At 38.2% G+C, this 13,011-nt stretch overlaps 1 protein-coding gene and 2 pseudogenes across 1 annotated transcript; all 3 read left to right on the top strand.

Annotated features, from left to right (window-relative positions):
* Positions 1 to 1,313: 1,313 nt before the first annotated feature.
* LOC118344154 lies at positions 1,314 to 2,429 on the top strand (annotated as a pseudogene).
* Positions 2,430 to 2,833: 404 nt separating this feature from the next.
* Positions 2,834 to 4,246, top strand: LOC108987440 (annotated as a pseudogene).
* LOC118344155 (SNW/SKI-interacting protein A-like) lies at positions 4,225 to 4,856 on the top strand. The gene has a single exon (XM_035684049.1). It carries the CDS (start codon positions 4,244 to 4,246, stop codon positions 4,664 to 4,666), a length of 423 nt encoding a protein of 140 aa, XP_035539942.1. The 5' UTR covers positions 4,225 to 4,243; the 3' UTR covers positions 4,667 to 4,856.
* Positions 4,857 to 13,011: the final 8,155 nt, after the last annotated feature.

Raw genomic sequence — 13,011 nt, 5'->3', positions numbered from 1 at the left:
TCCTTCCTTTTCTTCTTTGTCCATTTATTTCTGTGTATTATTTTTTATTTTATTTTTGTATTTTTTAGGCCAAATAAGGGAGGATTGCCGTTCGAGTCTTTCCAGCCATCATATTTCTACACGCGCCCCGCCAGCATGACGCCCAGCCGCCGATCTTCAAGACCTCCAAATCCGGCGTCCATCGGAGTGGAGCGTAGCCCGCACGCGAGGGACGAAGTTCCGGATATCGTTGGCTCATGGCCTTCACGCGCCACCGAGGGGCCCTCTCCCGACGCCACACTCGGTTTCTGTGGAATCTCTGACTCCGGGACTTCCAAGTCTAACAGTCGACTTTCCTACCAAAGTGGACAGTTTTTGCACGAGCTAATGCCGACCCATTGTGCACTGTTCATCTGTTTTTATTTTTTCTGTTTCTTTCTTGATTCTGTTTCAGTGTTTTGTAGTTGTTTTGTTTCTATTTTTTATGTTGTTTTTTGTTGACCTGAGTGAGGTTTGGGTCTTTGGATCGGACGTAATCCAGGACAAGAGTCTTTCGAGAGTGGTGGGCGATGCTACGGCCGGTGATTGTACGGTCGGGCTGTTGTGGTCCGTACGTAAGCTTGGTGCTCGTTCCATTAGGGCTCAAGATGATGATACTTGCAATGAGCGTGACATCTGGGGTCTCACCAGTGCTTGTGGTCTTGCAGTTGTTTGTTAGTTTTGTTTTTAATAAAATAGGAATAGGCTATTGGATTTGATGTCCATAGCAGTGTCCCGTACTCTTCTTTCCTGGGAGGATAGAGAGGGCCTTTAAGTTCTGTTTTACAGAGCACTTTCTCTGAATTTGATTAGAAGTTAAGACAATGTCTGCCACAAATGAATTTGTGTGGGGGGAAGCCCCAGAACTGATGTGTAAGTTGGCTTGTATACTGAATTTTCTATGTATTGGAGTTTTTTGTATTGATAAGTCACATTTGTAACTTCGGTTCATTAGTAAAATGAGTATGTTTCATTCAAAAAAAAAAAAAAAAGTTTGCGTACCAATTTGCGTATTAATATTATTCCCTTCATATTCTAAATTCAAATTAGCATTGTTTTTAATAAAATCTACTTTTTGATCAATCATATTGAATGAGTGCACGTATTAATGCGCATAATTGCTTACAATTAGATTTTTCCATCTCATCTTATTATTATAATTTTTTTAAAATTTTATATAAAATATAATAAATAATTTAAATTTTTTAAATTTTAAATAATAATAATATTAAAAATAATATTTTATTCAACTCACTTTACCTCTCACATTTTCAAGACCTTCTCTCTCTACCTATCTTTTATCTCTCTCTATTCATTTCTATTTTCTCTCTCCAGAAGGGGCAAAACCCTAAAGAGCCGTTCAAACCCACCCAAGGAAGTTTTCTCTCTCTCTCCGAGTTTTGAATATATGCGTCCTTGTACTATTAAAACTGTCATTTGCACCTTATTGTGACTAAGAATATAAATGATGCTCCTTATTGAACAGATCTAAACATTTTCAGTCTCAAACTTGATTTTCTATGTTTTTTTAGAAATTCCATAAATGGAGATTAGAGATTTACTTTATGTATCTCTTGATGACGTTTGGATGCTGAGAAAATGTTAGAAATATAGAGAATTTGAACAGTGAAGCACATGCCACCTGAGTCGGATTTTAGGATTTGTTTCGGTGGATTTGAGATCTTCATTTCTTAGGACCATGAACAAAGCAGAATCAATAGATGCTTACATATTTTCCGGATTATTTTATTTCATCTTCTCTGCCGCCAAACAAGGGTCGATCTTCCTAATTAAGGAGGAATATACATTTGATGTTTCCAAATTGTTTTCGTAACGGTGTTTTCGATGACCCCTGTAATCTTTGTTCAAATGATTCTAATGTGTGAAAAAGAAACGTATCGTAGTTTGAATCTTCGTTGCTGTTTTGGCTTTTTATATAGTTGTCATGGATGATGACGCATTGAACATGCGCAATTGGGCTTACTATGAACCGTCCTTCAAAGGGCATCTTGGTCTGCAGCTCATGTCAAGCATGGCAGACTGTGACACAACATTTTCTTCGCAGTCGTGACCCCAATAGCATTAGCAACAGTTGGGCAAACCAGAGGGAGAAGTTTCTCAATATGTTGCCTGCTAATCCTAATTATGCCATTCTCCCAGAAACTTCTGGAGCTCAAGCCTTACGGACTTCACAACCACCCACTCCGTCAAGAAAAGGCATAGTGGGTATGCCCCAGAAATCCCAAAAGCAAAAATGCTTAGGAAACCGAGGGATAAGAATAATTCTTCAGTTCAGCTTGTGAAGCCAGCAAAAAAGAGTATGGATGTTGTCATAAATGGGATTGATATGGACATCTCTGGTATTCCTATTTCTGTGAAATCTTCGTAATAGCATATAGAATTATTAATTATATATACATTCAATCTGTGGAAAGTCAATGGAACTGTTTTCTGTAATGTGGACCCTATTTTTTTAACAAATTTAATTGTGTTTTTTATATATTGTGTTTGGTTTCATTGCTATTTGATAATGTTATTGAGCTTAATCTATTAATTTTATCTATGAAAGTTAATTTTATTGTTTCAGAAATAGGAATTACATGGTCTTTAGATTATATATTTTTCTGATTAGAAGAAGTTACAGCTTGTTCTCTTTATTTTTTTATTTGGCATCGGGTGTCCAAGAACGACATGCCGACTAATCCTGGGTAACAGATTATTAAGTTTTTATATCTAATTGCATCTGTTCCTAAATTGATTTTCAATTGTTTTTGAGGTCTATCTGCAGTTACTTGGGTTTCAAGCTCTATTAGGTTTTGGGTAACAGATTATCATGGCGTCGTTGAAGGAGCTTCTTCCGCCAGTGAAGTCAACCACGGCTTCATCTTATGATCATTCAAATGATCCGTGGTTCAAGCAGAGATTCACTTCCTCGGAGGCTGAAAAGTCCTCTGTTATCAAGCAAAATCCTGTGCCTCCTTACTTGAAGCGTGTGGGTTTTGTTCCTCGAAGAGTTGAGGATTTTGTAGATGGGGGTGCATTTCCAGAGATTCACTTAGCTCAGTACCCCCTTGACATGGGTAGGGACAGATCATCAAAACCTGGATCAAAGATTCTTCCGGTTACTGTTGATGCCCATGGCAATGTCGCCTATGATGCAATTGTCAGGCAGAATGAGAATGCAAAGAAGACTGTTTACTCCCAGCATAAAGATCTTATCCCTAAGGTTCAGAAAAATGACGGTGAAGAGCAAGAAGTTGATGAGGAGGTTGAGAAAGAAATTGAGGAGACAACTCTAGAGACAAAAGCTGCGCTTGAAAAGATTGTGAATGTGAGATTGAGTGCGGCCCAGCCAAAAAATGTACCAAAACAGTCTTCTGAAACAAAGTTTATCAAGTATAAGCCATCACAGCAATCAGCAGCCTTCAACTCTGGGGCTAAGGAGAGGATAATAAGTATGATGTCGATGCCTGTGGATCCGCTTGAGCCTCCTAAGTTCAAGCATAAGCGTGTCCCAAAGGCTTCTGGGTGACCACCTGTGCCAGTGATGCATTCTCCTCCTCGCCCTGTGACTGTAAAGGATCAACAAGATTGGAAGATTCCACCTTGTATTTCAAATTGGAAGAACCCGAAAGGTTATACAATTCCTCTTGATAAGCGTCTTGCAGTTGATGGTAGAGGCCTTCAAGATGTTCAGATCAATGATAATTTTGCAAAGCTTTCAGAGGCGCTTTATGTTGCAGAGCAGCAGGCTCGAGAAGCTGTAGCCATGAGATCAAAGGTTCAGAAGGAGATGATGATGAAGGAGAAGGAGAGAAAAGAACAAGAGCTGAGAGCACTGGCTCAAAAAGCACGTTCTGAGAGAATCGGTGTGGCACCCCCAGCAGCCATTCTAATCCCTTCTGAGAAGAGTGCCATGGATGGTTCTGATTGGAGAATTGATTATCAGCACACAAAGGACAAAGAGAGGGATTTCCCAAAGGAGACTAAGGATGAAAGGGAAGAACGGCTGCGTCGTGAGAAAATTCGTGAGGAGCGACGCCGAGAGAGGGAGAGGGAAAGAAGACTGGAAGCCAAGGATGCTGCTATGGGAAAGAAGAGCAAGATTACCAGAGATAGAGATCGTGATATCAGTGAGAAGGTTGCTCTTGGTATGGCTTCCACTGGAGCAGGAAGAGGAGGAGAAGTTATGTATGACCAGAGGCTGTTCAACTAGGAGAGAGGAATGGACTCTGGATTTGCCGCTGATGATCAGTACAATGTGTATGATAAGGGTTTGTTTACTGCTCGGCCAACACTGTCAACCCTATACAGGCCAAAGAAAGATGCCGATGCTGAGATGTATGGAGGTGCTGATGAGCAGTTGGAGAATATCATGAAGACCGATCACTTCAAACCTGACAAGGGCTTTACAGGAGTGGCTGAAAAGGCCGGTACAAGAGACGGGCCACTTGAGTTTGAGAAGGTGGCTGAAGAGGCTGATCCGTTTGGACTGGATCAGTTCTTGACAGAGGTGAAGAAGGGTAAGAAAGCTCTCGACAAAGTTGGCACTGGAGGAACAATGAAAGCTGGTGCTGGTTCCTCAATGCGAGATGGATATGAAGGAGGTTCCAGTAGAACTCGAATTGGGTTTGAAAGAGGTCGTTAATGAGTTCTTTTTGCCTCTCGTTGTTTTCTCTTTTTCTTGTTTGGACTCCTATGAGTCCTTACTGTTACCCTTCCTTCACAATCACCTTATAGTCGCCAAAACAAATACTAGAGACTTGAAGAGGTCTGCGTGAAGAACATGTATTTCTGCATGCTAAATGTGCTGTACCAATTTCCTTTCTTAAGTTGCATTTTTATTTTTTAGTTCCTTGCTAAATGCGCTGGACTCCTGTGTCCCGAGCCGAGAGCTGAAACCTGCCATGGAGTTGAAACCTGCCATGGAATCCTTAGAAATAATGTCAGAGACATATTTGTACTGGGAAGAAATTGACTCCCAGAAAAAGGAATAACCTCAATACCCAAAAGAAATATTAAGGCCCAAATCTTTCATGTGATTGACTGTTTGACGGAGTTGAACTTCATTGTTAGTTGTCCATACTTCTATTGCAGCCTCACTATCCCAGTCCTCTGAGTTTCTCTCTGGGTAACTTGCGGCTCAGCCTAGTCCTCCTCAAGTTTGCGTTAGGACTATGTGCAGCTTAGCTCAATCTTTCCCCACTTTTGCCTTGGGATGATCTTGGCTTGAGTAGCCCAGTCCCTCATCGAGTTTGCCTCAGGACAACTTGCTATCTAGTCTGATCCTCTCTCATGTTTGCCACAGGATGGCCCACAGCTCAGTCCAATCCCCCTTGGAGTTTGCCTCGGGGGACGATGGTGGCCTCAAAAACCCCAATCCTCGCTTTTGTTCGCCTCAAGACGACCTACATCCTAGCCCAGTTGTGGCGCCCCTAGTCCTCGGTATTTCTCCAACGAGGAACTGTGATGCTCGAGATGCAAGCTGATCGGTTGTATCCCTTATGTTCAAGTGAGAGTTAACTAACCTAATAGTAACATAGAAGTATAACAATACTCTTTAAAAATAATAATATCAAAATGTCACTATCACTTCATCCTAAATATAGTTACACACCATCATAAGGTCATCGCTTACATCAAAATACAGCGACACCTAAAGTACTCGTCGCCCAACTACAATTAGCATCTTAATTTACAAAGTACAAAGCTAAATGGAAACAGGCCTCCGTAGCTACTCTTCAGGCTGGGCTGGTCAATCTTCCTCGAGGAAATCTTCATGGGCTATATCTACATCAAGGTCTACGGCTCTAAATAACAAAACTGCAGGTAGAACCACCAAATTGAGATTTTGAAGAAACCTCAATAAGTTAAAATCCATGACAGTAGTAAAAATGAAAGGCAATGACAGTGAATATGCATGTACCAATTCATGTTAATAATATTAGAGCACACATTGTTTAAGCATGGTGAGGAATAACTCTTTGTATGGTTAGCACATGCTTTGCTCGTCCTTTGTATCGGGCTTTTCCTCGCCCTTTTTATGGTTAACACATCCTTTGCTCGCTTGGTATGGAGCGAATCTTCTTTCATCACTCTATGTTGTTCAACATTTGCTAAGCTTTCCACAACGTGCTACTCTATGGCACCTTGTTCCTCATGAAGGTCTTGGCGAGGATCTGTGGTGCCAAGAATGCTGGCCAACAGTCAACACCCAAGAGGGACTTGAAATAGGCTTGTAAGTTCTTAAAGACAAGTACACGTGTAAGATGTTTAACTATGAAATTGCAGGGGAAATTTAAGCAAAATGCTTTGTGATAACAACGTTAACAATTAAGTACTAGAATACTAAACTTTATGAAAAAAGGGCTTCTTAGCCTTCATTAAATCCTCAAAACATTACAACATCCAAAAGTATAGTCGCCATAATTTGGCAGACTGTTTACAGATATTTGCCTGAGTTAATAATGCACATCCTAACAAAAGACACAAGATAGCTATAGCAAGCATTGGCACTATTGAGTGGGATTGATTCTTCTTACTCAGGCGTCACCGGGGTATGAACCTACATCAAAGTCTATGATCTCAAGATCGAAACTGTAGGCAGGTTAGACGGCTATAACAAAACTACTAATGAGAGATAATGCTACTAAAGATACTATGAAAATATTTCATGAAAATACTATACAAACATGTATATGGATGGCGAGGAATCACCCTTATTCTTATAGTTACGTGCATCTTCAAACATAACAAGGAATCACTATCTCGATTAACACATATATACATAGGCATGATGAGAAATCACCCTCTTGGGATGTTGCCCTTTCTTTAGTAATATTATGGCGATGAATAATCTATCTCCATAATAAGTATAAAACCTGTAAAAACCAATATTCAACCTATTTCAGCCCATTCTTCCACCACACAGGTGCTTATCACATAGATATTCGCCACACAGAGCTTGTTGCACCGAGGATGCTTTTACCCGACCAACCCACTTGAGGACACCACTACATGATATGTCAGGGGATCCCACATGCCGACTATCAAGTGTAGCCAAATATGATATCGTTCCACCACAATCCATACAAGGCATTCTCTTCGTGTGAAGTACATGGAAACATTTTGTGAAATGGTTCGGAGAATTCTCGATCCCGTCCCATGAGTATAGATTCACAATATCGACTTCTCACATAGAGATAGACATTCTCACACAAAGATAATGGGTTCCTAAACAGGAATTGTAACGACCCACAAGAAATTCAGTAGATAAATTTCTTTAAACCTTAGAAACGTCGTGAAATCCATAAAAGATTTCACGAACCAAACGACCGATTAGGTTTTAGTCTGTCAGCTTAGTCTGATCCCGACCTGCTATGATGACAAAGTTGCATTTTTATTTATTTAAAGCACTTAGGAGTATATATTGGAGAAGCAAATTGCACCATTAGTCTTGGACGAATATTTAGGATTTTATGGTGCAATAATACGTTTCTCGCTTTCTCAATGAATGGTATTTAGGATTGCCTTTTGATTTAATCGAGGTACATAGGAGTGTATTTTTGCAAAACAAATTACACCACTAAACTTGTATGATTATTTAAGATTTTATGGCGTAATAATAATTTTCGCATTTGTTCGGGAGAATAGTGACACCCGGGATAGTGCCACATGGCACCCGGTTCAAATGATTGTCAAATCGCTATGTGGATTGTCCAGAACAGGCTTGAGAAATATTTATTTGACACTTAGTGAGTAGTGTAGGACAACTGGCACTAGGAGGGACTATGAGATAGAGATGTGAAGGAATTGAAGACAAATCAAGCTATGTGTTCATGCCACTTAAGCCAAACACTACTTCATCCAACCAAACACTATATGGCCAACCAAAAGAGGGTTTCAACCCTAATGAAACTCCAAACTATTGGAATCCACTTGAAACCCCAAAATCCATGGAGGAAACTGAAACCCTAAATGGTTTCCCGAACCCTAAAGTGGTCAAGTCTGCTTAAGTGATTACTCACTTGATTAAATCACTTTCACATGCTATTAACCACTCAAATACATGTTATTTCACCATCATTCACTCTTTTATGCCTTGGTAATTTTGTTAGATCAAGAAAAATTAGATTTAGATTTGATCCAACTAAAACCCTAAACCAAACCCCAAAGATACCCTAAGTTAAGGCCCATTTTGGCCCATCAAAAACTACCTCCAATGCAAAGTTTCTTGAGCAAGCTTCCCCCACCATCAAAGGCACTCCTATGGCTAACATGTCAGCCCAAATAGTGCTTGGATGGGAAGCCAAAAAGAAAGCCTAAACACCCCTTTCTCGGCAGCAGCAACCCAATACCATGGGTTGAGTAGCTCATGGTTTTGCCCACTACTTGGGCTGGAAAAGCCCCATCAAGAGGTCACTCAACCACCTCATGTCATCCCTCTCTCCTTATAAAGCATGCCCTATGCATTTTCCTCACCCTTTAGTTATTTTTCATTCACTAGTTTGGAAAAAACTCGGATGAGAGCTTTAGACAGTTTTCCTGGCAATTCTTGCATTGCATGTTTCAACCCTTTATAAGTCGATTCTCATGACACACTCTTCATAAAATTTGTTCCTCTTTGAGTCTAGTTTACATATATATGTGTTGGGTAATTTTTCAGGGAGTATTGATTGATGAAAGTTCAATTTAAACATGCAACGGTCACACTGGGTGACAATTTGGATCATGGTGTGAAATCTTGATGATCTTAGCAAGTTTTTGTTAAAGTTAGGTGTAGATCTTAATATGATGAAATGATAACATGTTTTATACATTTTGTGAGTTGATCCAAAACATGTTAGCATTTTTATTAAAGAGTTATACACATTTTCTTTGAAGTTGAAACTAGAATACACAAAACAGTTTCTATTTTGAGGTTGTGATGTTTGTTGGTTCTAGAAACCTAGTCCATTCGCTATGAGATTCATATATGCTGTTCTTAAGGCTTTCATTTATGTGTTAAGAGTTTTTTTTTTTTAATATATTTGGTTTAAATCTTTGTTGGAAGCATGTTTTACATGCAAAGGTTTGATTAGAACTCAAACTTGAAGCTTTCGGGTTATTGGTTGTATTTTGATGAGATTCTTGCCATGTGATACTAGGTTTGATGCTAGAAACAAGTTATAACTTGAATGTGAAGTATATGGTTATATTGCTTTAAGTTTTATTGCATAAAAATCATGGATCTTGTAATTTGTTTCAAGATCAAAAGCATGTCATACTCAGTTTTGATGCTTTAGTGCAAACCGATTGTTCTATGTAATTTTTTGTGATTTTTGGTTATTGATTAAGCATGATATCACTTAGGTTTGAGCGTTGAACATGTTAGGAGAGTTATTTATGGACTTTTGGAGTCCTTGGAGTTGTTTGAAAGGTGTTAGACCTAGAACATCCAAAAATGGTTCTATAATGAGTTTAGATTTTTATGATGTGTATGTGTTGATGTATAGGAAGATTTTAGAACCTAGGATATGATTTTTGAATGTTGCAAAAATTGGTTTAAGCATGTTAGACTGTTGGTCAAGATGCAACAAAAGCCTTGTTTTAGGCCTCTATGTGAATCGGCCCAAGCATGGTTTGTATAGTTATGTTTTGATTTAAATTTTCTGATTACATATTTGGATTGGACAAAATTTACATGAGGAATATAAATTTTAGTAGAATTTAGAGTTAGCATGTAAAATCCTTGTTTTAGGGGCAAAATTATAATTTACCACATGTAGAGGGGTAACTTTCAATTTAGCCATAAGTTAATGAGTCTTTATGTTTGTATGAGCTTTATTAAGATATACTAACTCTAGAAAAATATATCATTTCAGTTTACACCTTTTTACATATGTTATGCTACAATCACTGTAAGTTAGCTCGCTCCTAACTTACTATCAATATTACTATGTATGTGTGGTAGTAAGAGAATCTATCATTCACGATTATCTTTTATTTTAGTTAAGATTATATGCCATGCCATACTATTGATTGTTGTACATGTTATCTGTTACATATCACGATATGTCATGTCATTATTTCACATGTTATTATGCTACATGCCATGTCTTGTCACGTGCATTGAGTTCCATAAAATACTTTCAAGTATTTGAGTCTTTTATTTTTATCACAACTCAAAATGCTAGAATGATGAATTATTCTAGTGGAACTCACTTATCCACGCTGGAGTAACTAAAATAGTGTGGAATTCCCTAGTTGATAAGGAAAAGTCAAAAGGTTTCGAATGAAACTTAAGTAACTAGTTACCGGAGCAATGCCAGGCACCAAACGCTGGTAGTGCCAACCCAGTTATGAATTTAGCATTTAGTTGCAACTACGTACTCACAGCTAGCATAGATACCTTTGATGTGATGCAATATCGGTAGGAGCCCATGGCTCTAGGGACCCTTGTAGTTCAACAGTTTTAGTTAACTCTTAATCAAGCAGTATTTTCATGCTCAGTTCATGTCAAGTATTTTTAGTTCATGTCAAGTATCTTTCAGTTCATGTCAAGCATCATGCCAAGTCAAGTCATTTTTCAGTTAAGTACATGACATGCTATTTGTCAAGTCATGCCACACATTATTCATGTCATGTCATCAAGCATGCATGCCTTTTATTACTGTCAATAGCTTGGTAATGTACTTGCTGAGATTGTAATTAAATTTCACTTGGTAGTCCCAACTATCATTCTCCCCAAAATGGTAGACTATGTGATATGAACCCGCGGGAATGGAATCCCTTAAACCCACAATCAATTTGAAAACTCTCCAAGGAAGCCAAAATCAAGTCAATGGATGGAGAACCTAGACCCGATGAGAACTTGTTTCAAGAACCTAAATTATATTAAAATCTAGACCCGTTAAAGAACCTATCTCAAGAACCCAGATTACAAAGGAGGAACGCCACAAAGGTTGTGATTTACCTTTGATAAGTTCAAAAGTTCAATTAAGAACAAGATGAGTAAAACTCAACGGACAATGAATAAATTCATCAAATTTCATAAACTGATTAAAATGAGGCTACAAAGAGTATTTAAACCAAAACCTAAATAAAACCCTAGCCAAAATAATGCCCCATCTTCCAAAAGTACCCCTGAGTGAACAGTGTCGCGGCTACAGTACGACGCTACAGTAACTCAGCTACAGTAACCCTTACCCTAGTTCAATAAAATAATAACTTTCCCAACATGCCCTTGCATAGGCCCCCTTAAGTACTTCCCATAATAAACTCAATTATTCTAAACTAATAAAATAGGTCCTTTAAATGAATAAAATAAGATGAAAGCCTTCAAGCGCCCAAAGTCTTTAATTCATGTTGTTGTCCTCCTCCATAACTAATCAAATTAGTCAAATATTGATCTTCATCCTTCAAGCCCGCGAACTTGTATTTCGCCTATCTGGAACTTGCCAGCATATCTTTAAGACTAGGCCCACTTTGGTTCCCATCATTCCCCCTCTCCTCAAAAGGATTCGACCTCGAATCTCCACCTAGATCAAAGGGAAAAATGTTTGTAACATTATCATTAATTTCATATGCATTATCATTAATTTGTTCAAGAATTTGAAAAAATCTATCCAAGCTACTCCTGTTGTCAAAAGATAAAGGCATTAAATCTAAAAGAGTAAATGGATTAAGTCTATAAACAATTTCTAAGGCAGAATATAAAGTGGTAGTGTGCATGGTCTTGTTATATGCAAACTCTATAAATCCATCCATAACTACAAAAATAGAATTTCTACTCCTTTCTTTCCTAGGCAGCCCCAAAACAAAGTCCATAGATATGTCTACACATGACTCACTAGGAATAGGTAAGGGTGTATACAACCCATGTGACAAAAGTATAAATTCGGCCTTTCTGCATGTAATGCACCTGCCACAAATACAATTGACATCTCTCTTCATCTTAGACCAACATAAATGTTCATTGAAAATGTCTAATATTTTCTTGACACCAGAATGACTACTCCAAATATATGCAAACTCAATGAAGGGCAAATGATAGTCCTGCAAGTGTTCATGCAACAAGTCAATGTATGACAAATAATACTCCCACAAAAGTTCATGCAACATGTTTAAAATCTTCTTTATACCAAAATAACAACTCCAAGTATATGCAAACTCAATGAAAGGCAAATGATTGTCCCACAAATGTTCATGCAACACATTGAAAGTCTTCCTTACAACAAAGTTACCCAACGAAACACCATGTCTATCACACAAGCAACTTACGCATAAAACTAGTAGGCACACAAAATCTATTCCCTCTAAACAAGTACTAATCTAGTTTATAGAACTTACCGAACGATGCTTTCTCACTTGTTCCATACACACTAGCAAAGTCATCATTATTAGCATGCAATTCCTTATTATATTCAAGTCTCAACAATCTTGCATCTAAAATGAAAACAAGGACATACCATCCTGCTAAAGCATCAATCATAAAATTTTCCATACCTTGTGTGTATTTGAATACATGAGGAAAAGTCTCAATACAGTCCTCCCACTTAGCATGCATTCTATTCAACAACTTACCTTGTCTCTTTAAGTGTGTCAATGACTCATGTTCTTCAAATAAAGGTCGGTTAGGAATTGTCGCACCTGGCACAAGATCAATGTAGTACTCTATCTCCCTAATAGGTGGCAATCCACTAAACACACTACTAGGAATCATGATCTCATATACCTGCAACAATGAAACAACAACACTTGCCAAAGAATCATTAAATTCGTTAGCATAAAAGCTTGCCTTAGCATAAAAACTCACTTTTGTCTTTCTATTTCTCTCTACAATTTCTCTTTCTTTTTCCTCTTGTGGCTCCACTCTTTTTTCTTGACTCTCAACCACTTCTGTATTTTCTTTTTCTCTCTCTCTTTCTTTTGATGTTTCAGCCTCATTCTCGTATTTCCTCTCACTCTCTTTGTTCTTTTCACTCTCTATTTTTCTGTCAGTCTCCTCTTTTG

This window comes from Juglans regia, chromosome 13, assembly GCF_001411555.2.
Source record: "Juglans regia cultivar Chandler chromosome 13, Walnut 2.0, whole genome shotgun sequence".
Taxonomy (NCBI): Eukaryota; Viridiplantae; Streptophyta; class Magnoliopsida; order Fagales; family Juglandaceae; genus Juglans; species Juglans regia.
Note: the sequence above shows the minus strand (reverse complement) of the source record. Positions and strands in the feature narration are given on the sequence as shown.

What these genes read in the sequence shown, in the direction of transcription:
- LOC118344155 (XM_035684049.1), top strand. Translation starts at nt 4,244, where the DNA reads ATGGACTCTGGATTTGCCGCTGATGATCAGTACAATGTGTATGATAAG.